The 27,274-nt window shown below is 53.4% G+C and overlaps 2 protein-coding genes across 13 annotated transcripts in view; one reads left to right on the top strand and one right to left on the bottom strand.

The window, feature by feature from the left end:
• The first annotated feature begins 1,757 nt into the window (after positions 1 to 1,757).
• WASHC1 (WASH complex subunit 1) lies at positions 1,758 to 18,481 on the top strand. 6 transcript variants are annotated; one of them, XM_074325223.2, is made up of 12 exons: positions 5,677 to 5,815; positions 6,348 to 6,413; positions 9,589 to 9,638; positions 14,527 to 14,638; positions 14,850 to 14,996; positions 15,159 to 15,295; positions 15,523 to 15,658; positions 15,812 to 16,013; positions 16,087 to 16,251; positions 16,985 to 17,143; positions 17,920 to 17,988; positions 18,116 to 18,481. In XM_074325223.2, the coding sequence occupies exons 2-12, from the start codon at positions 6,348 to 6,350 to the stop codon at positions 18,253 to 18,255; spliced, it is 1,383 nt and encodes a 460-aa protein (XP_074181324.2). In that variant the 5' UTR covers positions 5,677 to 5,815; the 3' UTR covers positions 18,256 to 18,481. The 6 variants fall into 6 exon arrangements, with proteins under 6 accessions (XP_088657637.1, XP_074181325.1, XP_074181323.1 ...); XM_088801511.1 differs by lacking the exons at positions 6,348 to 6,413; positions 9,589 to 9,638 and adding an exon at positions 1,758 to 1,948 and having other exon boundaries at positions 5,662 to 5,815; positions 14,464 to 14,638; XM_074325224.2 differs by lacking the exons at positions 6,348 to 6,413; positions 9,589 to 9,638 and adding an exon at positions 1,815 to 1,948 and having other exon boundaries at positions 5,662 to 5,815.
• DDX11 (DEAD/H-box helicase 11) overlaps positions 18,479 to 27,274 on the bottom strand; it is a 34,483-nt gene continuing 25,687 nt past the window's right edge. For 4 of the 7 annotated variants that reach the window (XM_019711283.3, XM_019711276.3, XM_074325219.2 and 1 more), the window contains 13 exons: positions 26,311 to 26,349; positions 25,944 to 26,055; positions 25,661 to 25,792; positions 25,066 to 25,178; positions 22,377 to 22,449; positions 21,941 to 22,044; positions 21,161 to 21,310; positions 20,825 to 20,893; positions 20,628 to 20,728; positions 20,122 to 20,206; positions 19,782 to 19,860; positions 19,439 to 19,593; positions 18,479 to 19,360 (listed from right to left, as the gene is read on the bottom strand). In XM_019711283.3, the coding sequence (XP_019566842.3) occupies positions 19,331 to 19,360; positions 19,439 to 19,593; positions 19,782 to 19,860; positions 20,122 to 20,206; positions 20,628 to 20,728; positions 20,825 to 20,893; positions 21,161 to 21,310; positions 21,941 to 22,044; positions 22,377 to 22,449; positions 25,066 to 25,178; positions 25,661 to 25,792; positions 25,944 to 26,055; positions 26,311 to 26,349 (1,242 nt within the window). In that variant the 3' untranslated portion in view covers positions 18,479 to 19,330. Of the gene's footprint in view, positions 19,361 to 19,438; positions 19,594 to 19,781; positions 19,861 to 20,121; positions 20,207 to 20,627; positions 20,894 to 21,160; positions 21,311 to 21,940; positions 22,045 to 22,376; positions 22,450 to 25,065; positions 25,179 to 25,660; positions 25,793 to 25,943; positions 26,056 to 26,310; positions 26,350 to 27,274 lie in introns of all 7 variants that reach the window. The other 3 variants (XM_074325221.2, XM_088801504.1, XM_074325218.2) reach the window with 1 other exon arrangement.

Here is a 27,274-nt window from a genome sequence, read left to right as displayed (position 1 = left end):
TTGGTGCCCTATATTTTCCTCAGGCAACTCTAAAAGAGACAGACCAAGAACTCTAAGACAAGCCCCAATGGACTCCAGGAGGGACAATTGTAGGATCTCTGGACTAACGCTTCCATTATATATTTAACCTTTTTAAAAATCTTTTTTTTTTTTTTTTAAGATTTTATTGGCGAAGGGGAACAGGACTTTTATTGGGGAACAGTGTGTACTTCCAGACCTTTTTTCCAAGTTAAGTTGTTGTCCTTTCAGTCTTAGTTGTGGAGGGCACAGCTCAGCTCCAGATCCAGTCGCGGTTTCTAGTTGCAGGGGGCACAGCCCACCATCCCTTGTGGGAGTCAAACCGGCAACCTTGTGGTTGAGAGGACGCACTCCAACCAACTGAGCCATCCAGGAGCTCAGCTGCAGCTCAGGTCAAGGTGCCTTATTCAATCTTAGTTGCAGGGGGCGGAGCCCACCATCCCTTGTGGGACTCGAGGAATCGAACTGGCAACCTTGTGGTTGAGAGCCCACTGGCCCATGTGGGAATCGAACCGGCAGCCTTCGGAGTTAGGAGCATGGAGCTCTAACCTCCGGAGCCACCTGGCCAGCCCCAAAAATCTTTTTTTAAAAAAACTGTTAGGTTGGTGCAAAAGTAATTGCAGTTTAAAAGGTTAAAAATAATTGCAAAAACTGCAATAACTTTTGCACCAATCTAATAGTTTGTTTTTTGTGTGATAATATAAAATTTGCCATTTTAACCATTTTTAAGTGTACAGTTCTGTGGTGTTAAATACATTCACATTGTTGTGCAACCATCACCACTACCAACCTCTAGAACTTTTTCATCATCCCAAACAGACATGTCAAAGAAAACCAGATCTGGACAGTAGTTAAAGCAGTGAAAGCAGATTTTATCTAGGACTTTGCAACAGGGGAAAAGAGACCTCAGTATAGAACTGGGGTCAATTCCGAATATAGCATGGACAAGTGGGGATTTATAGCCAAGAAGCTGGGAGTAGTGGTCCTGGATGGAAAATTACTAATTTTTTGCTAAACTCACCTGACAGGATTCTTGCTGAAAGCAGGCCAGGGCGACTAGCTATCACCTGGGGTATGTTGGAGGATGAGGAATTTGGTCAGATGTTTGATCAGTATGGAGGGTGATCTGCTTAATACAGGAGTGGGGGATTCTGTCTAAACCCACTTAACAGGATTCTCACTAAAATTCGGAAACGTAAGTAGAGGCCTAGTTGGGAAGAGGATTCAGAGAAGCCTGACTACAGTTTGGTCAGAGGCTTTGTCAGAAACTGTACCCTTTAAACAATAACTCCCCCATCCCTGGCAACCACCATTCTACTTTCTGCCTCAATGAATTTGACTACTCTAGCTATCTTATATAAGTGGAATCATAATACAGTATTTTTCCTTTTGTGTCTGGCTTATGTATTTAATTTTTAAAGGGGTGGTGGTGGGGGTGGGGGTGGAAACTGAATTCTATGGGGAAAACGGCCCACATTAGTCAAGACAAGAAATAAAGGCGCGCTGAAAGACGCATTAAATGTTAAGTACGTACGGCTGGAGGGCACGGGCTGTTTCCAGGCCTGTGCTGGGGGTCGTGCAGGGGGTACACACAGGGAAAGGCAAGGGCGTCTCTGAGCATCGGGCGGCAGAGAACCAGGCGGGGCCAGAGGGGAAGGCAGCGAGGGGCAGAGACGGGGGCGCGGGCCGGGCGGTTAGGTGTTGGGACTACAAGAGGCAAGTGCCCAGCGGTTCGAGGGCGGCTCCGAGTGCGACTCCACGCAGGGGTCCGAGACTGACCACGATCGGGGCCCGAACTTGGGGACCCAGCGAGCGAACCAGAAGCAGAGTACAGAGCGGCGGCGGCGCCAGGACCCGACAGCGCCGGCGGAGCGGAAGCGCGGCGGGCGGAGCGGGCGGAACGGGCGGAGCGGCGCGGCGCGGGGCGCAGGTGAGGAGGGGCTGGGCAGGCCGCGGGAGGGTGCAGGCCTCCCCGACCGACGCCGCGGGGAGTGGCGGGAGGGGCTCCGGGGCGGGCTGGGCGCAGACGCGGGCTCGCGCGGGGCCGAGCGTGGGCGAGCATCGGCGAGAGGCAGATGGGACTGCAGACCCTGTGCCCGGGTTGACTTCCGACTCTGCCGCTTGACTTGCCAGCCGGGAAGCGGCGCGGGCCTCTGCCCACCAGTAAGCCGGATTCCCACCCCTGTTGGTCCCGGGCCCTCCTCGCCGTGCGCCTGAGCCTTCCCCTGGCCCTCTTCCCGGGAGTGAGGCCGAGGCCTGGCCGTAGGGGGGCCCTGCTGCAAACCGGCTCCGCGCTTAAGGCCGCAGCCCTCCACTTCCTCTCTCAGCCGGTCCCCGTGACCCTCACGTGTCTCTCCACCCTCGGGGCCGGGCTCTAGGATCCGGACGGAATCCGCAGGCCTTTTGCAGCTCCCATCCCTCACTGAGGCCGATTAATGCCTCTACCTCCTTCGCCCCTCTTATGTGACCCCACCCTGAGTACCTACAGCAGACGTTTTGGACCTGGGAGCTGGGTGTTCGGGGAGGGTTTGCAGGAAGGATTTCATGCACTTCCGAAATTATAAACAGCATTGTGAGAGATAGGTATGGTGTGGGTTCAGTTTTTTGAAAGCGTCCATAGTTTTTACCAGATTCTCAAAGGTAGCGGTGTTCATTAGAAATATGTGAGGCACACACGTGATTTAAAAAAAAATAAACAAATGGAATTAGTTTAGTGATATTTTTTATTTAACTCAGGATAGCCAAAGTATGATGACTTTAGCATGTAATCAATATACAGTAGTCCTCCCCATCCCCCCCCTCCGCGATTTACCAGGGGTCAACCACAGTTTGAAAATGGAAAATTCCAGAAATAAACATTTCATAAGTTGTAAGTTGCACGCCTTCTGAATGTGTGATGAAATCTTGCAGGTGTCCCACTCAGTCCTGTTCTGCCCTCCCTGGGTTGTGAATCATCCCTTTGTCCAGTGTATCCGTTCTGTAGACCTGACTAGGTTATCAGATCAACTTTCGAGGTATTGCTGTGCTTGTGTTCAGATAACCCTTATTTTGCCAAAGCCATTCACATAACTGTTATTACAGTATCTTGTTATAATTGCTCTATTTTATAATTGTTGTTAATCTCTTACTGTGCCTAATTTATAAAGTAAACTTTCTCATAGGTATGTGTGTATAGGAAAAATTTTACATAGTATATATAGGGTTCAGTACTATCTGCAGTTTCAGGCATCCACTGGGGGTTCTGGAACATATCCCTGGCATATAAGGGAGGACTGTAAAATTTTTTTTTTGTAAGGAGGGCGCAGCTCACGGTGGCCCATGTGGGGATCGAATCAGCAACCTTGGTGTTATCAGCGCCACACTCTAACCAACTGAGCTAAATGGCCACCCAGGACTAAAAATTTTTAATAAGTTATCTTAAATTATTTTTTCCTACTAAGTCTTTGAAATTCGGTGTATATTTTACACTTATGCCACATCTCAATTCAGACTGGCCACAGTTCAAGTGCTCAATAGTCGCGTGTAGCTAGTAGCCACCACATTGGACAATGCAGGCCTAAGGATTTCAGTCCAAACTCTTTGCTGTGGTATTCAGTGCTTTTTACAATCTGGCCTCTCTTTATCTTTCTTTTTCCTGCTACTTGCCCAAGGATGGTTACACCCTCACCTCTCAGGACCACTTGCCATTCCCCTATACACCTTTGTTCAAGCTGTTCCTTCTACCTGGAATGCTTTCCCTGAGCCTATTAGGGAGGTACAACTTCTGCTGAGAGGCTTTTCCTGACTCCCTTAACCCCAGAAAAGGTTCATCACTCCTTCCTCAGTGTTCCCCTAGCACTGTATTCACGGCTGGATTAGAACACATCCCATGCTGTTTAATTGTTCTTGAGGCTATTTCCATGGCTAGTAGAGTGCCCTGTTCATCTCCGTTGTGATCATGGCGGGCACCTAATAGTTGATAAGTAGATGTTTGCAGACAGAATGAGTAAACCACCAACCAGCTATACGCAGTCTCTTAATTCCTGAATGGACCCACGACTTCCTTGTTCAGGAGATTTGTGCCTGAATCACTCCCTGGTGCGTGTACACACACACAGATATGGTAAATAGCCGTGACGCATGCATTTCAAGATGTGCACAGAAAAGTGTCTTCTACCTTTTGTCCCCTCCCCATCTTACAGATGGGAAGGCTGAAGTACAGAACTAAATTAGGGTGGCCAGCAAATTTGCATCAATATAAATACAAAGAAGTGGGGGGATTCTCCTTGAAAGGAGTTGGGGGGTGTCTCAGGATTAGATTCCTCAGATAGTTAGGGATCAGCTAGCACCACTTTTGGTAGTTTGACAGGAGGCAAGAGGAGTGAGGAGTAATGCTGGGCCCTGTTGGGGATTCAAGGTAGGTTCAGGTCCGAGAAACTGAGGATGTGACTGTTGGGAAACAAGTTGGAGAGCAGAATAGTCATCTCAGCTAATGAAAAGTGCTGGCCTGGGAAGGGTAGGAGAGAACAAGTAGGGCGGAAGGAAGGGCTAAGGAAAGCAGCAGAGGGAGCAGAGAAGTAAGCACCTACTTGGTGAAGATGTGGTGTGATATATTGGGAAAAACCCCTTAGAGAACAGTGCCATTCTCTGTAGAATGGGAAGTAGCATCAGATATTCAGAGAAGGCAAGCGACTTACCCGAGGTCACATAACACTTTAAGCCCAACTGAAGCCCCCTAAGCCCTCCCTACCATACTTAACCGAGCCCCACCCACACCGCTGTTGCAACCAGGGGCCCTTAACATGGTGCCTAGGAAAACAGGTCTGGAGCACAGTGCCAGGCCTGATGAGCGTCTTCCTCCCCATCTTCTGCCAAGGGGCTGTGATTAGACCTATTTATAGGGGCCTGGGGCCTTAATATTCTGCTTGGTGCATCTCTTGCCAATCAAATCAGTACCGTCTGCAGTGTGATTGCTGCTTTAGTGGCACCAGGGAGTGGGGTTAATTAAGCCCAGTATAAATAGACTCTGCCCTGCCTTGCAATTCGAAAGAGTGCTTTTCCTTCCTGTTTCCTGGCTCCACATGCCCCTCCTTTCTCCCGGCCCCCCTTAGCTATAGCCTGGGTGAGCAGATTCTGGACACTTCAACCTAGAGTCACTAACCACAGCCTATCCTATCTGAGGACTAAGCCCTGAGTTCCTCAGGGACCAAAGTGAGAAGAACCCAGGAGTCCACATTCTCTGTGCTTTTCCATAACCCTGGTACCATTTGGCAGTTGACTGAGGCAGATTTTCCCCACACAGCTATCCCTCTGCTTCCAGACTTTTTCACTTTGTAGCCAGGGCTGCTTTCTTGTTCATCCAGGTTTGGGAGGTTGAAAGATGTACGGTAATATGTGACCCCTTATGGGGTCAGTCAGTGCTGTACCTTCTCTGAACCCTTCTCATCAGCCTCGTTCCTACCAATTTCCCTCCCGCATTCACTCAATAAGCAGCAGACCTGTGGGCTCCTGGCCTCCCACCAAATGCTCTGTCCCCAACTCCCCACCTGTACGTGCTGAATCGGTGGGGTGAGGGGCTGTGCGCCCTCCTCCCGGTGCCTTGCTGTGTGGTGGGTGGGGGTGGGGGCATGTGGGGTGGCCCTCATGCTCCGGTTTCCCCCGCAGGCAGCATGACTCCCATGAGGACCCAGCACTCGTTGGCAGGTCAGACGTACACAGTGCCCCTCATCCAGCCGAACCTGCGGCGAGAGGAGGCTATCCAGCAAGTGGCGGACGCCCTGCAGTACCTGCAGAAGGTCTCTGGAGACATCTTTAGCAGGTGGGTGCTGCCCGCCTGGGCAGTCGTCTCTCCTTTCCCAGGGAGGCCCCTCTAGGAGTGACCCTTCTGGTGGTGTTTGGTCCTGGGGGACCCCAGCTTAGAAGCTTTTTCTCTCACATGTTCCTAAGAGCTACCTACTGTCCCACTTAGCCCCCTGCGGAACTCCCTGTGGCTCCCACAGGCCCAGTGGTGGTACCGCTCTCCCAGCTCCTGCTCTTCCTCCCTCTGGGGCCCACGTGCACTATTCCCGCAGTCAGCAAATCCTGTGTTCAGGCATTGTGCTCCTCTCCTTAGTTACAGCGGTGAATACGGGAGATCCCTGTCCAACTAGATGATAGACTCCGGCAGGAGAGGTAGACTGTAATTAATCAATTGCATGCTATTTAATTCTAATTGCGATAAGACCTATTTTTAATAATTTTGTAAAAGCTGCTATTTATATAGCATTAACCATGTACTTCCTTTGAGCTGAAGCACGTTAACCCTCACAACAACGTTATGAGGAGGTTCTGTTGAAATCTCCTTTTTATAGATGAGGAAACCGAGGCACAGAGTGGCTAAGAGACTTGCCCAAGTGCAGAGCCCGGGGTCACAGCAGGTATGGTGGCTCCAGACTCTGGAGTCCCTACTGTCTCTCTGTGAAGATAAGTTGCTATGAGAGCTGTTAATGGGAGGCCCGACTTGGTCTGGGAGGAATCGGAGAAGGCACACGTAGGGGAAACATTTAGGGTAAAATCTGAAGAGTGAGTGGGAGTTATTGTGTGTGGGGGACGGCTGGGGACAAGAATGCTTCAGAAAGAAAGAAGTGCACGAGCCAAAACTCTGAGGTGGGAAGGACCTGAATTGAAGCCAGTGTGGCCGGAGCAGAAGAGTGAAGGGGTAAGGCGGCGGGTGAAGTGGGTGAGGCCTCAGAGGTCACTGATGATTTTGAGGTGGTGAGTGGCAGCTTTTGTATCTCCAGTGCTTATCTAGCATAGTCCTTGGGCTATAATGATTCTTTGCTCGGTGTTTATTTAACATGAATGAATGGTGTTTGCTGTTTCCTTGCAAAGGTCCCAGGTTTTGTCCTGGATACAGGGCCTGTCTTTCTCTGGCCATAAGCAACCTGAGGTGGGCTTAGGTCATCTCCTTCCTGGGTGCCCACACCATGCCTCACATAGGGGCCCTTTATCCCACCCAGTGTGAAGTATTTACCTGCCTGACTTAGGTTACTCTTGTGGTCCAGGTCACCCCCCACCCTCCCCTGCTTGTAACCCAGCCCAGGAATCCCCTGCTGCATCACCAGGCCACGTCTGCCTCCTTCGTCAGTTGGGAGTCCACCTCTTCCTGAAGCCTTCCCCAGTGGGAGCAGAAAACGAGGCCACTGTCTTCAGTTGGACTTAGTATAAACACCAGATACTCTGCACTCTTCTGCCTGTTACCTACCCACTGACATACCTGCCTGCCCCAAGCCTATCCAGAATATAAATGGAACCAGGGGGCGGAGCCCCAAGTGGTTCAGGGGCTTGACTGTGGAGCAGACAGCCTGGGCTGCCTCTGGCCTCCCCATTGCTTGCTCTGGAACCTTGGGCAAGTAACTTAACCTCTGTGAGCCTCAGTGTTCTTATCTGTAATATGGTAGCTTCCTCACAGGATTGTCGTGAAGATTAAATGAATTAAAACTTGCAGAGGAATTAGTGCCTGGCATATAGCAGGCATTCAGTAAATATTTGCTCTTTATATCATCTCTGCTCGTTTGCTGCCGATGGTGGTCCTTCATTAACCAGCTATCAGTATAGAAAGTGGTAGGTGCCCCCTTTGTGCTTATTTTTGTGCTAAATATGATCAAGGAACACATAAGTTAGAGGACACAGGCCTTTAAGAGCTGTCAGTCCTAGATTATGGCTACCCCATGCCCAGTGATTGAAATGGATGCCAAAACAACCCACTGAAAATATTTGTTTCCTCAAGGACTGTGACTGCTGCTTGCCTTTCTGTAAGGAGAGCGCTGGTGTTTTTAGCATGCTTTCCTTTCTCCTCCTGGTATGTGACACCCGTAGACAGTTTCCTGGGTGAGAGGGCAGGTAGGCCACCTCCTGGGAAGGGATGGAGAGCTGGGTATGGGCCCTCCATGTGGCCCAGGGGGAGGATGAGTCCCAGGGGCCCTCAGCCAGCTTCCAGGTGCCGCCATTGGTCCCACTACGTGCCCACTTGCCGGATCCTGAGGGTGCTGAAGTTGTGTGCGCCGTGGTTCCTCTCCTCAGGACGTACCGTCCGGAATGGGAGAGCAGTAGGTCTCGGCTGATTCTTAACTGCATAGCCTCTCAGGCTCCGGAGAGGAGAGAAATAAGTACGAATTAATGGCATGTTTGTTAATCCAAACACCCCAAACTAGTTTAAGCAAAAAGTGGAGCAGGCTTTGGAGCTGAAGGGCGTAAATGACGTAAATGACGTCATTAAGACCTGGTTTTGCGTCCGTTGCATGCTGGCGCTCTGCCTCTGGTTGGCCCCATTCTCGGACAGGCCTTGCTCGTGGTGGCCGGAGCTCCTACGTTCAGGCTCAGGTCCAGCATTTCCTTGGAAGCCCCACTTTCTCATTGGCCTGGTTTAGTTCTCAGTCGATCCCAGAGCCAGCTGCTGGGGCGACAGGGGTGTGACACACTGGTCCCATGTGACACACCTTGGTCACATGCATTACCTGAGCTCTGGGTTTAGCCTCACCGGAAGTGCAGGGACTGAGCCTGAGGGAGTGATGGATTATGCTTGGATAAGGAGGAAGTCGGTGCTAGTGAAGCCCACGTGCCCCGCGCACGTGGTAAGGGAAGGCCTCCTGAGGGAGAGGGGCATGGACCTGGCCACGGGAGGGACAGGCTGTGGACAGGCAGAATGGGAATGTGGGCCTGCAGGCCCTCTCGGGGGTCTGGAAATGGGTGCCAGAGGCTTAGAAGCAGAATGTGGAGTGCGGTGTGCGCTGGCTCCCCGGGTGCGGTGAGTCCCGGCTCCCCGAGTGCCGTGTGCGCTGGCTCCTGAAGCACAGACCTTGCTGCCTGTCCCATACTTTGAGCTCCTCCACTGCAGAACAGAAGAGGGTGTGAAAAGTGAACTTGCCGGCATCTGTGGGCCTCACTTACCCTGATCCTGCGCCCTTGGGAGCTTGCTTCCCGCTCCTTTATGTTCTCCGCAGTGCTGTGGGGTGCTCCATGGCAGAGGAGTGGGAGGAGACGGGGTTGAGGGAAAAGTTGGGATAAGTTAGGGCCCATGAGGGCTTCTGCAAATAGGAGTGGACTTTGAGCTTGAACCAGGAGTTTTAGAGCCTGGGTAGGTTCTTGAGCAGGGAGGTGATGGGACAGAAGAGTTTGGCGAAGGTTCGTCAGGCAGCCGTCACAGAGTGGACAAGAAGGGGAGATAGTGGATTCCAGGGACACCCTGGGAGCTGTTACTGTGGCAGGCCATGGAAGGGAGAGGCTGCAGTCCAGGGGACTTGCAGGCAGGGAGGGCTGGATAAGTGACATTTCCACGGGAACAATGACAACATGATGACAGAATGGGATGTGGATGAAGGGAAGGGAGGAGTCAGAGATGATTGGCAGTGGGGGGCAGTGCCTAGGCCAAGCTCCTTTCGCCTGCCCCCATCCCCATCCTGCAACCGGCAACAAGCACGGGCGCTTTTGATTTCTCGTGGCCTTTTGTGGTGGGGATGTGACCCAGCTTGCAAAGCCCCCCCTTTATACGTGCTCCTCCTGCATGGAAACCTTATAGAGAAGAGACAATTTCTCTCTCTCCTCCCGTTTCAGGCCCAGGCCTGGGCCCCTCAGCCCACTGGAGCCTGTGCCCAGTTCTGCAGGTAGGTGAGCTCATGGAAAATTAGCATTCCAAGCGGGCCTTCCTTCCTCCCGCACTGCCGCAGTGGGTGCTGTGCAGAGACTGGAGCGAATGACAAGTACCTCTCAGGCTCTCCTGGAACCCCTCCTTCCAGCCCCGTCCCTGCTTCTCTTCCTGCTTAGCGATCTCTCTGGCCCTCACCTGCCCCCATCTTCACCTGGGAGAAGCCAGGCCCCCAAATATCTGCCCCGAGACCTCCCTGCTTCACAAGACTTAGATGACGAGGCAGAAGGTGTTGCAGTGGCATAGCGAAGAGGAGCTGGACAGACTGCCTGCGACAGTGGGGTGCTGTCCTCGCCACTTCCGTCAGCCCCACAGGGGAAGCCACAGCCTGGTCTCACTCCTTCCTCAGGGGAGAGTCCATCTTCCCTGCAAGCTTTTTCCTTTTCTCTCTTTTGTCCTTGCATTCCCTGCCTCTTCCTTTCCTCTCCTCTCTTCCCCTTCCTCCTTTCTTTTCACCTTCCCCACACTTTCCTCTTTTCCTACTCCCTTCTTCCTCTCTCCTTCCCATTCTCCCCCCTTTCTCTCTACTGATTGGCACCTGACTCCCAAGGTCCGGAAGCATTCAGTCAGCTGCCTGCATAATTAGCGATCGTTCCTGATTATCCCAGAGCTGAGCAGATAACGCTGAAGGCAAGAGCCCAGGTTCACTGCTGTGCCCAGGGATAGGACATGGGAGGGGAGGACAAGCAGCCATTATGGGACAGGAGCTGGTGCTCCCTCCTCCCTCGCCGCCCCTGTAGACGGCATGCTGATCGCGAGGGGCTGTGGCAGTGCCGCCGGGGCCCTGGGCCTGTCTGCCTCATTGGAGGGAATAAAGGGCAGCTTTGGAGGTGGTGGGATGGGAGCCAGCACTGCCCTGGCCTCCCAGGCCCCTCCCTCTGCCACACCAGGAGTGGAGTGGTCCCTGGGTGTCTCCTCGAGTGCCTCCCACCCCAGCCTGGAGCTTCCTTCTGTCTGCCCAGCACTTCCTCCTCTGGCTTTCCCTCATCCCTCTGTCCACTATGGGTAGTGACAGCAAATGTTAACCGAGTACTTAGGCTATGTCAGCTAGTGCAGGAATGCTAGACATACATCCGTGTTTAGCCTTTCCAATAATTCCACGATACAGAAGTTACTACTCCTACTTTCAACTGAGGAAGCTGAGTCATAGGCCAATTAAGTGACTTGCCCAAGGTCACCCTGTTACTAAATAGATGTTAACCCAGATCTGTGGGATATTGTAATTACTTGTCTCCCCAGTAAACTGGAATCTCCGTGAGAACAGGCGTGTGTTATATGATTCATCTCTGTCCCAGGCTCTGAGTGAGCCAGTTCTTCCCTGGTGCTGACGGATGCAGCCCTTCCTCTGCGAGTGTCTAGCAAACATGTCACAGGGACATGGCTTCAGTGATGAGCTTGGAAACTGACCGCCAGGCCAGGGGCTTGTAAATCGGGAATGGCAAACAAATTGCCCTTTGGCCACCATCACGCTGGCCTTGTGGTGGCCACTGCTCATTATTCATCGCACTCAGTCCCAGCCCCTGTGGCCTGATGGTCCTTCCTAACACAGCCTTCCAGACGTCGCTGCCAGTCAGCAGAAGACGGCGTACGAACTGAAAGCTCTTTCTCATCTGTGGTGTGTACGCTCAGCATCGTGGCACGTGACTATGAGATTAGAGTGTTTGGGAACTCTGTCAGCAAGCAAGCCATTAGACTTACAGGTTCTAGGGTAAGAAAAGAACCCTGGACATTATGTCTTCCATTCCGCTGCCACACACAGGAATCTCCCTTGGAGCATTCCTGACAGGTGGTCATCCAGCTGGAATCTGACTGCTTTGGAGAGCTAGGCAGCTATTTACTAGAAAGTTCTTATGTAGAACTGAGAGCTACTTCCTTGTAACTCCACCCGCTGGTCCTAATGCAGCCCTCTGGGGTGACAGCGTAAGTCTCATCGCTTTTCCACGTGACAGGACTTAGGATATTTTTGATATGTGAAAGGAGTGATCACGTTCTCTACATCATCTCATCTATAGCCAGACATCTTTCACTTACCTTTGTGTGACATGAGTTTCTCACTCGTCACCATCCTCATTATCCTCCTTTGGACGTTCATTAACTTGTCACTTTTTATTCAGCCAGTATTTGTTACATGTCAGGCACTGTCTCAGGTGCTAGAGATATAGCAGTGAGTGAGGGAATAGTCTAGAAGGGAATTCAGAGTCCTCTTAAAATGTGGATTCAGTTTAACGGGGACACAGCTGTGGATGAAACTGGTGCCTGGCATAGATTAGCTCATTAATTCGGGGCTCTGTTTTCTCTCTAGTGCCTCTTAGAGAGTGGATGTTCCCTGTTTATTGAAAGAAGGTAGGAGAGGGCTCAGGAGCTGTGTGCCTTAAGATTGCATTCCCTTTTTAAGCTGCTTAACATACTTTTAGCTGAAACTGAGCTTACAGTCAACCAAAACCTCAGGTCTTTCTTCACCTGAACTACAGCTAAACCTCTATCTTCTGTATTTACGCACTTGACTTTTTAACCTAAATACTGGGCTTCACATTCATTCCTCGTCAATTTTATCTTGGTGCTTAGAGTCCATCCTTCTGGCCTCTCAGGATTCTTTGAGTCTTGATTGCATCATGCAGCCCATTTCTGACCCTTCCCCGTTGCGTAGCCATTTACTGATCAAGTGTTGAGTGAGCTGGGTGGGGCCCTGCCAGAGACCTTCGTGCAAGACTGAAATCAATCCATTCTTCGGCAGTGCCCTTGGGGTGCTGGGGTTCGTCTGCTTTGATTTTCCTTAAATGTACTCTCCGCCAACCCCCACAGCTCCATCTTGTCCGCAGGATTTTGTGAGAAACCGTCAAAATCCTTGCTGACTCAAGATGCACTGTATTTAAGGCTTTCCCCTGACACACCGGTCTAAGCACCCTGTCAGAAAAAGAAATGCTGCAGATTTAAAGCAGTGCTGGCCCTTGGGACCCGCCTCTTCCTTTCCTAAGTGCTTACAGACCCTCTATTTAATAATCCATTCTGGAAATTTGCCAGGGCTCATTGTTCGGCTTGATGTTCACAGTTTTGAGAAAGCAGCCCTTTTCTCCTTAATGAAAGAACCAAACAGAGCAGCCTCTGTCCAGCTCCGGCTCTCATTCCCTCCCTCTCCACCTCGGCTTCGAGTGGAGTGGTTACGTAACCACTAAGGCTTGGGACCCAGGGCCAGGGTGGCAGAGTGGGGGATTGGAGGAAGCAGCTGTGCTCGAGTCCCCTTCCCAGTGGATGAAGACCTTTCCCCCTGCCAGAAAAGATGGGGCTCATGCTGGAAAAGATGGGTGGTTCTGCATTCTCTCATTGGAAGGAAACTATGCCTTCTTGTTCTCTCTCTGCATTGTAACCCCACTCAGACCATTGTGTCAAGGAGAACTCAGCTGCTTTGTGTGCCTGCTTGTGCCCCTGCCCCCACCTCTGGACCGGGAGTAATCAGGGAGACTTTATCGGGATGGAGACCTGTGGGTTTGCGAAATTGGCTGATGTGGTGGGTTCTCAGGGGGCCAAAGCCTTCTAGAGTTGGTAGGGGTGGTTTAGGAAGGCTGGGCCAGAGTCTTAACTGTTCATTTCAACCTTTAGAGGACTCTCCGAGCCCCCTGGCCCTGCAGTCTCTGACCCCTCAGACAGCGGGGGGTGGGGGGGGAACCTTCTGTTGTTCACCGTGTCCTCCCACCTTTCCCTGGGTACTCAGCTTGCAGCTCCGCCCCGTTTCTCGTGTGTCCCTTCTGTGCTCGCTCCTGCCAGGTGAATGCGGACATGTGACCGCTCTGCATGTGGAATGTGGCTGTCATGGGCAGGGGCTGGTGTTCTTGGACGTGGGGAGGATGGACTGGCACGTGTGAGCAGAGGTAACCGTGCAGTGAGAAGCCCCTTGCTGTTGCTGAATAATGTAGGAACAGCGTGCGTGAGGCTCGTGTGCATTTTCATTTAGGGCACACGGGTGTTAGTCATTCATTAACCAGAGGGGCCCGTACAGGTGCCAGGCACTGGGAATACACAGGGAACAAAACAGTCCTCAGTCCCTTGGAGCACGTGTAGGCAAGAGACACAGGTCAAGTGGCGCTGTGTAAAATAAAGTGGCCGGGGGGTTTGGAAAGTGACAGGTGCATTTTCAGATTCCGTGGTAGGGAAGACTATAGCAAGGGGGGGCTATGCAGTGAAGCAGCGGATGTCTGGATATGGGGGGGGGGGGGCATTCCATTTGATGCCAAGGCCGCTTGACAACAGTGAGTTTGGCATGTCCAGGGAATAGCAGGGCAGCAGGTGACACTAGAGCTGACTGATCAGGTGGGGGAAGGGGGTGGACACCCACAACCACGAGAACCATGGTCAGGACTTGGGACATACTTACCTGAGCCGTTACCATGTCAGGGGCAGTTCCTCCTGAACAGGGACTGAATTTAGGTCCCGCCTTGCCTGTCAGTCAGCCCTCTCAACTCTGGTTCCGTCATCGGGAAATAGGTCAATGTGTCCCGTCAGTCATGATGATTGTCTCAGCCTGCCCCTGCTTGAGGCTGTAAAGTCCAGGAGGCAGGAACCATGTCCCTTTAGATGGCATGTCCAGGCGCCAACTCTGGGCAAGGTGATTGCCCACCCCTACCCAGACCTCCAAGGAACTCCATACGGTGCGTTCCCAGATGCTTCAGTTTGGATAATCCTTGCAGACGCCACCTGAGCACTTCCAAGACTGGCCCTGACAAGCAAGTAACACTTTTTAAAGAGCCCTTGCCCAAGCCCCTGGCTTCACAGGTCTGCTGTCCAAACAGGTGTGCAGGACGCTGCGGGGGCTTGAGGAGCAGCCCCCAGCCCTGTCATTTTTTCCGTGGCAGGATCTCCCAGCGAGTAGAGCTGAGCCGGAGCCAGCTGCAGGCCATTGGGGAGAGGGTCTCCTTGGCCCAGGCCAAGATTGAGAAGATCAAGGGCAGCAAGAAGGCCATTAAGGTAGCCTGTGTGTCCTGTGGCCGGCAGGCAGTCGCAGAAACCCCCTTTCCTACCATATCGCTGTGCTTTTGAGGTTGCCAGGTCCCTGCCTGCACCGTCCAGTCACACCTCTAGCTTTCCTCTTTCTCAGAATCCCCCCACCTCAACTCTAGGCTCTCTAGAGCTTCTCAGGGGCCCTGAAGAAGTGACCTCAGACTCCCCCTTCCCCCAGGTGTTCTCTAGTGCCAAGTACCCAGCTCCAGAGCGCCTGCAGGAGTACAGCTCCATCTTCATGGGTGCCCAGGACTCTGGACTGCAGAGACGCCCCCGGCACAGGATCCAGAGCAAACACCGCCCCCTGGATGAGCGGGCCCTGCAGGTCTGATGGGCACACAGCTCCCACGCTTGCAGAGGGTGCCCAGCGGTGGTCCTGGATGTGGGGGAGGAACTACGGGCCCAGCATCGGGTTCTGCCTGGGATGGGGTGGAGGTCACTGGTCCGGCCCTGACACCCACCATCCCTGTCACATCCCACCCCCCAGGAGAAGCTGAAATACTTCCCTGTGTGTGTGAGCACCAAGCCGGAGCCTGAGGATGAGGCTGAGGAGGGACTCGGGGGTCTTCCCAGCAACATCAGCTCCGTCAGCTCCTTGCTGCTCTTCAACACCACCGAGAACCTGTATGACCAGAAGGGGGGCTGGCTGGCTTAGCGGGCGGACGGGGGGCATGAGACTCATGTGCAACAGCAGTCTGCAGCTGGGGAGCCATAACCCCTTCGGTTGGCCTTGTACGGCTTGGGATCCACAGTACAAATGATCGTTGCCCCTAATGAAGTGGGAAAGGTGGGTGAGGGCCCTGTGCCTAGAACAGATGATAGATTGCCTGAGCTGCACCCCACCTCTACAGGTACAAAAAGTACGTCTTCCTGGACCCTCTGGCTGGTGCTGTAACAAAGACCCATGTGATGCTGGGCACAGAGACAGAGGAGAAGTTATTCGATGCCCCCCTGTCTATCAGCAAGAGCGAGCAGCTGGAGCAGCAGGTATACCTGATGCTTAGTGGGCGGGGTGACAGGCGGGTGAGGAGGGGGCCTGCCAGCCCCGCTAGGGCTCTCGGCAAGGGGACCCCATCCAGGTCCCACTGACTGCCCGTGACCCCTGCAGGCCCCCCTCACGTACACCCACTAACCCTGCAGGTTCTGGAGAACTACTTCTACGTCCCTGACCTGGGCCAAGTGCCTGAGATCGACGTGCCGTCCTACCTGCCCGACCTGCCAGGCATCGCTGATGACCTCATGTACAGTGCCGATCTGGGCCCTGGCATCGCCCCCTCTGCCCCTGGCACCATTCCAGAGCTGCCCACCTTCCACACAGAGGTGGCCGAGCCTTTCAAGCCAAGTGAGCGAGAGCCAGGAATGGGAGTTGGGCCACTTTCTTCCCCAGACATCTCACTTTCTCACACTTGTTTCAGACCTAGAAAATGGGGTGCTAACAGCACCCCCACCGCCACCCCCCCCACCGCCGCCTCCCCCAGCCCCAGCAGTGCTGGTCAGTGCCCCCCCACCCCCACCCCCACCGCAGACCGTGGCCTCTCCAGGTCAAGGCACCGAGGATGAGCGTAGCACATCACCTTCAGGTAGGGGCAGCACCGCGCAGGGGGCGCATGTGTGGGGAGGGGGGGTCCTCTCCGTGGGGTGCCGGACGGACTTCTGTAGGCTTGCTAAGTGGTCATCAATTCTAGATTTTCAGGATAGTTCTAATTTTGTATCTTGTTCCATTAGGTTCATAAAATAGTGGTCTTTAGGCTATGTCTGTAATGGCCCAGGAATTCTATCCTCCAGGGTAGAGGAAGCCTGGCCAGGTGGGGCTTTGGGTCCCCCATTCCCACTTAAACCAATGGAAAAAGGGGGCTACTAACGTAATTGAAAACTGCAGCAACAAAATATCCACGTGTCCTTTAATTGCAATTTCAGTTTTAATATTTTACCTCCCAGTCCTGCTCAGCATGCAGAAGTGGCACAGAACTCCTTGTTGGCTCATCTGTCACGTTTAGACACTCAGCACAGCAGTAATTCCCAGGGGCCACACCTGCAGGGTCACACCTGACCTGGGTAGGGGCTGGAGAGGGAGCAGGAGAGCCTGGACGCAGATTCCCCGAGCCCCCAGCGCAGGCAGACAGGTCAGCTTCCCGGCTCGTAGTCTCCGGAAGTCCAACTTCACCAGCCGGCTTCCTCTTCAGGAGGAACCCCTCCTCACAGCTAGGCTGCTGAGGGCTCGTGGCCCCCCCAGAACCTTAGGTTGGGCAGGCCTGTCCCACAGCCGAGCCCTGCCTGAGCAGCCTTCCTTCCTCGTGCCCCTCCTCACCCCAGCTCCAGTACACGGAGCTCCCAAGGAAGTGGCTGACCCCTCCAGTGGCCGGGCCACTCTGCTGGAGTCCATCCGCCAGGCTGGGGGCATCGGCAAGGCCAAGCTCCGCAGCGTCAAGGAGCGTAAGCTGGAGAAGAAGAAACAGAAGGAGCAGGAGCAAGGTAAGGAGACGCCGCCCCACTCCAGGAGAGGCGCTAAGGGCCACCTCTTCTGACCATCAGGCTCCAACAGGTGCTCCTTGCCACCCAAGTGTCAGAAGGCCAGCCCCCTGTGTCCCTCAGGGCGTTTGCTGGCAGCCCTGGGTGGCCTCCCTGACTTCTCTGCTGCCTGGGCACTGGGTTCCTGCCCGGTTTTGGAGCCTGCTTGGTGGAACTCTGTTCGTTGGTAGGGGCCGGCCTCATGGCTCAAACTATGGGAGAGAATCTTCTCCTATCTGCCAGGTGTCTGAGGAAATGGTCTGGACCTGAGATATTTTAGAGACAGAGCCTGGAGGGGTAGCCCGGTCCTGCTTCTCTAAGCCTCTGGTGCTAGATTACGTCTGCTGTGACTCCCAAACACTGGCATAGACCTGGGCATAACGCAGCAGCCGTGCCCTGGAGGTCAACAGTCCCGAGTGGGAGTCCCAGCTCAAAGAGGTTGCACTGTAACCCCAGGCAAATCGCCTAGCCTCTCTGGGCTGGTTTCCTCATCCATACAGTGGGGCTGCTCATAAGTGCCCCTCTGTCTCACTGGGTGGCCGTGACAGTGTTACTCAAATGTTAACCATTTTCTTATCAGCACCCCAGAGCTGGTATCAGACAGGCTGACCTCCAAGAGCTGGTGGTAGCGTGGTGGCTGTGGAGGGCTGGGGTGTCAACAGTGAACGAAAAGAGGACACGTGTGACTGAAACTGAGAACGTCCCCTCCTCCTCCCTCACCTGTGGTTTTCCTGTTGCAGTGAGAGCCACAGGCCAAGCTGGCGACCTGATGTCGGATCTCTTTAACAAGCTGGTCATGAGGCGCAAAGGTAGGAGGCAGGGCCGGGGACCTGGGGCGTTTGCATCTTGCACTTTCTCTTCCTGTTTCCAAGTCTGGAGGGGCTGGGTGCTAGTACCCCAAACCTCCATCCTCACCCTCTGCCTGTTCCCTCCCAGGCATCTCCGGGAAAGGACCTGGGAGTGGGCCCGGTGAGGGGCCTGGAGGGGCCTTCGCCCGAATGTCGGACTCCATCCCACCTCTGCCTCCCCCACAGCAGCCAGCAGGGGACGAGGACGAGGACGAGTGGGAATCCTAGGGGCTCAGACACTCCTTCATCCCCCAAACCCCAGCGCAGGAGGAGCACCGTGGAGCACGGCCCACGTCTGGGCCTGGACCATCTTCAAGGAGCGGGGAGGCTGGCTTCTGAGGGTGGAGGGGCCTTGGCTCTGCCTGCACCTCAATCCCTTCACCAGCGAGCGCTCCTCTTCCAAAAGACTGACATCCAATAGCACACACATCAATAAAGTATAACGCTGAACTGAGCATAAAGCAACCGTGCACTTTTAATTAAGGAACTACCGCTGTGCAGGCCTGGTTTCAGGCGATGGGGCAGAGTGCTGAGTAGACCGAGCCCCTTTCTCTGGGGTCAGGGAGAGGAGAGGCAGTCAACGGGCAGCTGTTACAGACAGAGGGAGGGATATTTTCACACAGGAAAGTGTCTCAGTGACAGACACAGGCTGTCTAAAAATAGTCGTGCTGAGAGCCTAATGGCCCTTGGCGTAATTGCTAATGTCAGGGGAAGAGGTGTCTTGCAGTTTGCTCAAGTGGCTGAGAGGGACAGAGATGCCGATGGGGAGGAGCTGGAGGCAAGCCAGGGAGGGAAGGACGCTGCAAAGGGCTGGGGGAACAGGTGAGGGGCTGCCCTGAAGCAGGGCACGGGGCTCTTCTCCCCGCTCTTACCCAGGGAGGCAGCTGAGGTGACCAGAAGCCCCAGGGCAGAAGAGCCCTGGACACCAGAGGACCGGAAATGGGGAACCGTAATTCTGAGGAAAGGGTAAATATTTGTAACAGCTGATTTTAGTGAGAAAGGGGAGAGGAAGGATGGGCCTGCTCCATCTCATGTCTAAGTGGAAGCTGAGAACCAAGCAAAGACAGATGGGGCAGTGGAAGGCTGTAGCCTCTAGCCGCCCGGAAAGGATGGCCAGGAAACAGGGCAGGGAGCTCAACGGGGCCATGTGAAGAGGGAGGGGAACTGTCCTGGCCAGGACCCACTGTTCATTCAGGATTAACCAAATTTTCTCCTATTGGCTTTTCCACCTATTCCTGGATCCTGGCAGCCCAGCGATGGAGCAGGGGGCTAGTCTGGACTCCAAGCAGGGGTGTGGCTGTTCTCAGGAAAGGCCAGACTTCTCATGATGAAACTAGGGAGACAAGGAAAGACAGTGAGAGGCTAGATGCGGGTGGGGGGGCTTTAGGGGAAAAGGAAAAGGCAGGCTGACCTTCCGTAGAGCAGCAAATGCAGGGCCAAAGGTGGCTTTGACCTCCACGCGGTCTTGGATCCAGCCTGGCAGCTTTGCCAGGATCGATGGGCGCGCATAGCGCTGGTCCAGCAGCACTATGCTGGCAAAGTCCTTCTGGTGCCTGATGGCCCTGCCTGGACGCAGACAGAGGCTGGGGCTCGGCTTAAACCTACCTCTCTGACAGAACATTTCTAGTGTGTCCCCTCCCCTTCCTCAGCCCTGCCTGGAGAGAAGGCAAGGAAAGTCCCTTGCGGTCACCTCCCTCTTCACCCATCCATCCCCAACTATTCGTCCTGACAGCCAAGAGCAGTCCCAGGCTTACCTATTGATTGGTTGACAGCCTTCATACACAGATTCTCCACCAAAGCCTTCCCTGGGGGGAGCTGACCTGGTCTTCGGGGCTGTGAGGGGCGAAGGAGAGGACTGTCAGAACTCTTGCCTCCTGCCTAGTATTCTGAGAGCGTGACACTGCCAGGCTTTCAGCAAGACCAGCCGGCTTCGTGGGCGCAATGCCAGTGTCACGAGAAGCTCAAGGGCACTGAGAGCTCCCGTCCCTCTGGAGGAAACACATCAGGGCTTGGGGCAGTCACAGCTCTCAGCCCTGGAGGCCGCAGCTGTCCCTGCCCTGCCCTCGCATCCCCCCAGGACCTGGAGGTACTTACAAGGGTGTGATCCAGGTAGGCCACCTTCTCCTGGAGCTCTGGAGACTTGATGTTGGGGTAGGGCATCCCCACCACCACCACACACCTGGGGTGGGGGCACACATGAGCCCATAGCACCATGGGCCCTCAAAGCCCAGGGCGAAGGGCCCAGTCCTCCCCGCACGTCACCAACTGCTCCGTCTACCACCCCGGCAGCCCTCAGGCTGTGCCCAGGGATCCTGCGTCTCCCTCCCCACCCTACACCTACTACCTGGAAAGGGGCTTTTCGGCCAAGAGGTGCAATCGAGCCAACAGACTTGAGTCCTGGGAATGTTACAGTCTGCCTAATTGTCCACCGGGTCTCAAAGGGCCAAACCCAGAGTTGCCGAATCACTGCCCCTCGCAGCCGACTGGCCTATAGTCAGGTCAGACTCAGGTGGCCTTAGATTGCAGGTGGGGGCCCAGCTCCTTGCAGTGAGGGGTAGGTGGGTGTCAGAACCCCAGGAAAGGAGAAGCCCCCTACTTACCGGCCGAGGTTGTCGGAGAAGTTGATGCCTTCACTCATCTTCCCTCCGACCACAGAGAGCAGCAAGGCCCCCGTCACCACGCCTCCCACCTGGCCACAACACTGCAGGACACCCAAAGCTGGGACGCCGTCCAGAATGCTTTTCAGCTGCCACCCCCCATGTTTTCTGGACCCAAGCCTCAGAGTCACACCGCTCACCTTAATGCACCTGGAATAGTCCATCAGCACCTGCTCCACCTGGCTTGCTCTCTTGGGTTCCTGAAATATCTGAGGGTAACAGACAATGTCTCCCAGAACAGGGTTTCAGGATACCTGGGTTACCATCTGCTCCAGGCCTTGTATTTTCCAGCCTGGGGACTAGAGAACCCCGTGGGCTTTGGGAAATCCTCTGGGTGGAAATCATGGATTAGAAGTGGAAGGGAAAGGAACCAGGAGAAGCTCAACTATCTGGTCTGATGTGCAGGAGAAATCCCAGGAGGAACTCTGGCAGCCACTGTCCCCACAAGTGGAAGGTTCAGATGCGGGGTCACTCACCGTTTTCTTGACGGCCAGGCGGGCCAGTAAGCCAGTCTTGTCCCAGTGGGCATGGACCTGGCGTTGGTACTCATAGGAGGGGAAGAAACACACCACCCCTCCAGGCACCACGTTGCACAGGTTACAGAGGACGCGGCCGGTCTCATCCATCTAAGGAAGGAAGACGAGGGGCCCTCCATGTGGCCACAGCCAAAAAGGCTCCTAGCCTTAGGGCTCAGAACCAAGTACAGACCCAGGGTGAGGGGGGCCAGGGAGGGGGGCTGTGGCCAGATGGTGCCCGCTGGCTGGGAATCATTGGATGGTGCCACCCTCCCTACGAAGGACACCCAACTGACAGTCCTTGGGCCTGGCGGCATCTGTGACACCCCCAGCAGTGCCAGCACACCAGAGCTACACCTTCCCAGCTCCCAATGTCCTGGGGGCACCTGGGGAGTAAGCACCACTGTGACAAACCGTGCCACTAGGGATGTGCCCCCAACACTCACACCCCTGCCATGGCAGGGGCCGATATAGCCAAATGGCAAGAGAACCAAAGGAAACGAGCCCTTTCTCATGCCTGGAGGTGTCAAGAAAACATTTAGCAGCGTAAGGGGTGAGGGAAGCTCAGACCTCCCTTGATAAACATCTAGGTACTATTCACCCTGTGCCAGCTCTGTGACGGAAGACCCAGTACTAATTTCCCAACGCCTGAACCCTGAGGACTGGCCAGTGCCCCCCACTCCAGAAATCCCTCTCCTACCCTAGCCAAGGCCGTGGGGAGGCAGGCTGGCTGGTACTAACCATCTGCGGCAGCTCTCTTTTCAGGTATGTGAATTCCAGCTGCCGGTTGGAGGGCCCGCTGCAGATAATGAGGGGCAGGATGTTGTCTGGAGGGATCACGTGACCTGAGGAGACCCGGGGAGGGGCTGGAAACTGGACATGCAGACTGCCCTGCAGGGCAGAGTCCAGAAAGAGCACTGCCCAGCCCTTGTCTTCCAGACTGAGGGCGGTGTAACACCCACCCACCCACCCAGCCCGCTTCCATAATCAAGTGGGGATGCTCAGGCCTCTCCCATGTCGACGGAGGCAGACAGAGCATGGAGGTGCCGAGCTCACGAGAGCTGGCAAAGGCTGCAGCGCCTCCCGCGTGGCCTGCTCAGGCCCTCAGGCCTGGTAACGGCATATGGCTCCACTGTGACAACAGGGGGCCCACTCCACCCTGGACATGCATTCTCACCACAGGAGAACTCCACCACTCGCTCAGCTTCCACCCCAGCACATGCCAGCAGCTGCTCCCGGAAGTCAGACACCTGCCGAGCACAACGTCAAGGCTGTGACCTCCCAGAGGTCCAGGTCCAGGGACCGAGGTCTGAGCAGGCGGGGCCTTGGCAGGGACGGGAGGAGAGAGTCGCTTGGAAAGACAGAAGTCTGGGCTTGGAGGCAGCAAGTATGTAACAGAAGTGGAAAGAAAGGCTGATAACAAATTAGCACAAAGGATAAAACAATTTAATGACACCAGTGTTGGTGGTCTCATTTAAACTACTGGTGGGAGTGGCAAAAGAGATGGAGCAAATTAGGCACAGTGGATCTCAATGCTGCCTATGAAACAAAATCACACATACGCACACAGGTCCCCGCCCAAACTATTGAGTGAGAATCCCTAGGGGGAGGAATGTGACTTTTGTATTTTTAAAGAGCTCCATCCAGAGTTTTCACCTATCAAATTGGCAAAAATCCAAGTCTGACCACTCTGTGGAGAAACAGGTGTTCTTCCACACGCTGGCAGGATGCAGAGCAGTACTACTCCAGGTGGAGGGAAATGCCACAGGATTTAACAAGTTAGATGTATTTTTACTTTGTAGCCTGGAAATCCCCCATCTAGGAGTCTTCCCTGGAGATGCAGCTCCACAAGCCAAGTAACCCAGGCATAGGGACACTTCTTGTGAAGTTATTTGGGAGCAAAACTGCCTTTCCAGAGGGACTGGATGAATGAGCTGTGCTCCGTCCCCAAAAGAAAAGTATGCAGCCAACAAAAGCAATGCAGACCACACATGTAGTGATCGCCAAAACATACTGATAAATAAAAACTGATTATGCCACCTTTGACATAAGGAAAAAAGAGTATGTACATATATTTGCTTATTTTTGCCAAAAAAAAAAAAAAAAAAAAAAAGGAATGAGAGAGTAGAAGGCTAGAGCAGCAGCTAATAAAACATGCTTACCGAAGGGGATGGAAACAGGCTGCACAGGGACAGAAGTGAGAATTCCTGAATCTTGTTATATAGTTTTGACATCTGAACCATATTCATGGTTTACATGTTTTAAAAATAGAATTAAGTCACAAACAACAAGGCAAAGTCTAAAAGTGAAAACAAACTGAAACAAAGCCTAGCTACCTGTCAAATTCACAACATACACAAAGAAAAGCCTGGTATCGAGTGGCTTCATATCCTTAGTGACCACACATCCTTCGTAGGCTATATTCTAAGGGCAAAAAATAAATGCAGAGAAATAAAACCTTAATCAAGAGTTTGCTGTTAAAATATTGGAATATTTTTAAACTATTTTAAGTATATGTGGGATATAGCAAATAAGTAATTATGCTATTATAAGAAACCAAAGTTTAGCTCAAGAGAAAAGAGGTACAGTGTAAGGTGAAGTAAGTTGATTTTGCTTTAGAAATATCAGTATGGGCTCATGATGTTTGAGAACGTATTTTGTAGGTCTGTACTGAAAAGGCCTATACACAGTGGTCATCCAGGAGCACGACAAACACCCCAGCACCCAGATTTTGGTTTCTAAGCTCCCATCCCCAGGAAAAGAAACCAGGGCACTTTGGAGAAATGAATGATTCCAAATCTGGGGCAAAGAAAGTATCAGGTGGCCTGGGATGTTCTGTCGTGCCGGAAAGCAAGAAAGCGTTCCAAGGCTAATGGGGCCACATGGAAAGGGCCACAGGCAGCATGAGTGGGTTCCCACAGGCCACATCTGAGACAATTCAAGCATCAAAAGCAACAATGACCCTAAATGGTCTTAATACATGAATGAGTAGAAATCTGCAAGTCTATACACAAGAAAAATAGAAAAGAAAAAAAAAAAATAAAGCCAAGGGGCAACCAATTTAATAGGCAGCCAAACCACTGACTGCTTGAGGACACTGAGTAGCTTTTCACGTAAGTCCCATCCTAGGATGTCTCCTAAGGAAACATTCACCACTGTGCAGAGATTGCTTACGTTCACCACTCTATTGTTTAAAACAGAAAAATTGAAAATCGCCACAATATCTAACAAAAGAAGAGTGGTTACATAAGATATAATGTATTGTTGTAACAGGATAAAGTGTGGCCAGAGTACGGTGGAATAAATGCTTGTTTGCTGACAAGGAAAAATGTCTGACATTTTGTTGCTGAGTGAAAAGAGCAAATCGTAACAGCAGATACAGACAATACCATTTTGTTTTGTTTTTAAAAACATGTACGTGTATTTGTAAAAATGATGCATACAAAGACTATTATGATATGCACCAAAATGAATCTCTTGCTGGTGAAATTATGATCCTTTTTCCTGTTTTTGCTTGCCTTGCTTTCTACAATGAAAACATAATACTTTTCTAAACACATATTTAAATTTACAGAAGAGAGGGTAGGTTATAGGTACGGTGGGTACAGGGAGGTACAGCACTGGGGCACCTACACGAGGGGGAGACACTCCAGAAGGACTCTCTGGAGACCTGTGATCCCACTGCTCCAGGTGCACGGGCGCAGTGGCAGTGCCCTGGCAGTGAGATGGTACAGCAGCGCCATCTGGTGGACACTACTTGGCCTGCTCAAGCCAACCCCCTTCTGGTGTGGGGACCAAGGGACAGTGAGAAGGCCTGCAGGTCCCACCCACACCAGGGCACAGGAGGCTGGGTCTGGCGGCCTTACCGGCTGCATGGTGCCCCCAGCAATGACCACTGCCCGGCATTCCTTCACCACCTGGGCAAAAGGCACAGCCGGATTCAGGAGCAAGAATTTCAGGCTGCTCTGACTGAGGCTGCCTGAAAAAGATAGATCACAGACAGCTACACGGGGAAGGGGGCAGGCGGGGGCAAAGGCAATCTCTAGCTGGGTCTACAGAGAAGGCACAGAGAGAACAAACACTTCCTCTTTAAATTAAATCCCATTTAATCTTCAGGACAACCCTGAGGTAGACTGTACTATCCTCTCCCTTTTCACAGGAGGAAACAGAGTTCAGAGACAAACTGGTCCAAGACACACAGCCTGATGGAACCAAGACTCAATCCAAAGCTCCTCTAACTTTAACCACAAAGCCGCACAGCTTCTCTTATACCATGTGAGGCGACCAACCTTCCCAGCACCTCTGCTGCCCTCCTCACCACCCCACCACCTGCACAGGTCCCAGGAGGCCAGGGATCACCACCCCGTTCCTCATCCTGACCCACGGAGCTGCCAGGATGGGTGCTGAGACTCCTTTCCCACGCTGGCCCCCTAGCTCCAGGCTGGCTCCTCCCTGGATTACCTTGGCGGCTAAGGATGACCCTGCCATCCTGGTTGGCAGTGGTGAGAGCTGCAAGGAAGCTTTCTACACGCATCAGGGGGGAAGCTGGCCGAGGCGCTCTGGCGTCCGCCTCCTCAACCGGAGCTGCGGGACCTGCACAGAGAAGTAGAAAGAGGGTCTGGGACTACAGACAGGGCGGAGGGCCTCCCTGCAGGTGGGCTCTCTGGGGAAGAGGAGCCCACGAGTAAGAAAGGGCTGTCCTTGCCCAGGGCCTGCAGCCCAGTTCCCCACCCTCCTGACTCACCCTCAGTCACCCCCGGCTGTAGGCTCTGTAGGAAGTGCTGGAACCCAGCCAGTCTGGGTTGCTCCCTGGGGAGTGCGAGGACTGCCCCATACCTTTCTGTGAAGCCAAAGAGCTGGGCAGGGATGAGAGCGACAAAGACCAATGAGGATGGCAGCAGAGAGGCTCCCATCTCTCACCTGCAACTCACCCCCACCCCCACCAGGCATCTTGGCAGCCCCTCCCCACCCTGGCAAGGCTGCTGCACAGTGAGGAAAATGGAGAGAAGGGTGACTGAGTTTCCAAAGGGCAGGAGAGAAGGCGGCACTGTGAGGGCAGCAAGCAGGGCACTGCTGGACCCTGCCCAGGCCCCAAGGAAGGGAGGCTGTACCTTTCTGCTGACCATGCTCTTTTCACAGTAGCGCTGCACCTGCAAAAGCCAAATCCACTATAGGTGCATGGAAAACCTAACCAGGGCAACAAAGAAAGATAACCACCTTCCAAAACCCAGGCAGGATTCACCAGCTACTGTGGCTGACCTTGTCACCCTCCTCTCTGAGGTCACTCCATCCCCACTGCCCCCCACTCCTACCCCAGTGCTCTCCCTCCACATGGCCTCTGCCAGGCCTCAGACATGGCCTCCTCTCAAACAAGCCTGCACGGCTCCAACCCTCCTAGAGGTGTTCAGTGACATCTATGTCCCCTCCGCTGTCCTTCAGCATGACAGCACCTAAGCTGGACACTGAAAAATTTAGCTTTTAAAAAAAACAAACCCTATGAGCAACGGCACAAAGGAAGTAACTTGTTCAGGGGACCTGTTCAGGGGACGCCTGGGGTGCAGTTTAGTTGGTGAGTAGCTTGGATGCAAGACAATGAGTTTGAAGCCTTGAAATATTTCTGGAAAGAACAGTATCTTTCAATTAAGATTCACTAGATTGTAGTTTGTAAAAGCCCTTAGGAGGTAGAATGAAATCAAGGAGGCCAGAAAGAGGAGGAAAAACAGCGTGCACTCAGGGAGTAGCTGTGGAAATGAAAAGGCAGAATAAATTCAAAAGCTACTCCAGGCTACTGTGCCTGGCAACTGTTTGGCTGTGGGACAGAAAGGGAGGACGCCAAGATGACTCGGACTGCCAGCCTGCCGGAGGGGCAGGGGCAAGGGGTATGTCAGGGGCAAGCTGGTCTGCAGGAAAAAGGCAGGACGGACAGAAAGAAAGCAGAGCCGTGAGTGTGCAGCTGGTTTGCATGCCATTTGCTCACTTGTGTGTGGTGCTGGCTGTGTGGCGCCCTCCTGAGGTGACTGGCTGAGCCTCAGCCTCCTTTGCTGTAGGATGGTGACGGCACACCCTACCTGGGGT

Source organism: Rhinolophus sinicus, chromosome 1 (genome assembly GCF_057876585.1).
Source record: "Rhinolophus sinicus isolate RSI-liver-muscle chromosome 1, RSI-T2T, whole genome shotgun sequence".
In the NCBI taxonomy this organism is placed as follows: Eukaryota; Metazoa; Chordata; class Mammalia; order Chiroptera; family Rhinolophidae; genus Rhinolophus; species Rhinolophus sinicus.
The sequence above is the reverse complement of the archived record's forward strand: the minus strand, read 5'-3'. Positions and strand labels throughout refer to the sequence as shown.

Coding starts and splice junctions, on each gene's coding strand:
- WASHC1 (XM_088801511.1), top strand. CDS start 5,667: ATGACTCCCATGAGGACCCAGCACTCGTTGGCAGGTCAGACGTACACA. Junction 16,252..16,984: donor GCGTAGCACATCACCTTCAG/GTAGGGGCAGCA, acceptor TCCTCACCCCAG/CTCCAGTACACGGAGCTCCC. Junction 17,989..18,115: donor GCTGGTCATGAGGCGCAAAG/GTAGGAGGCAGG, acceptor GTTCCCTCCCAG/GCATCTCCGGGAAAGGACCT.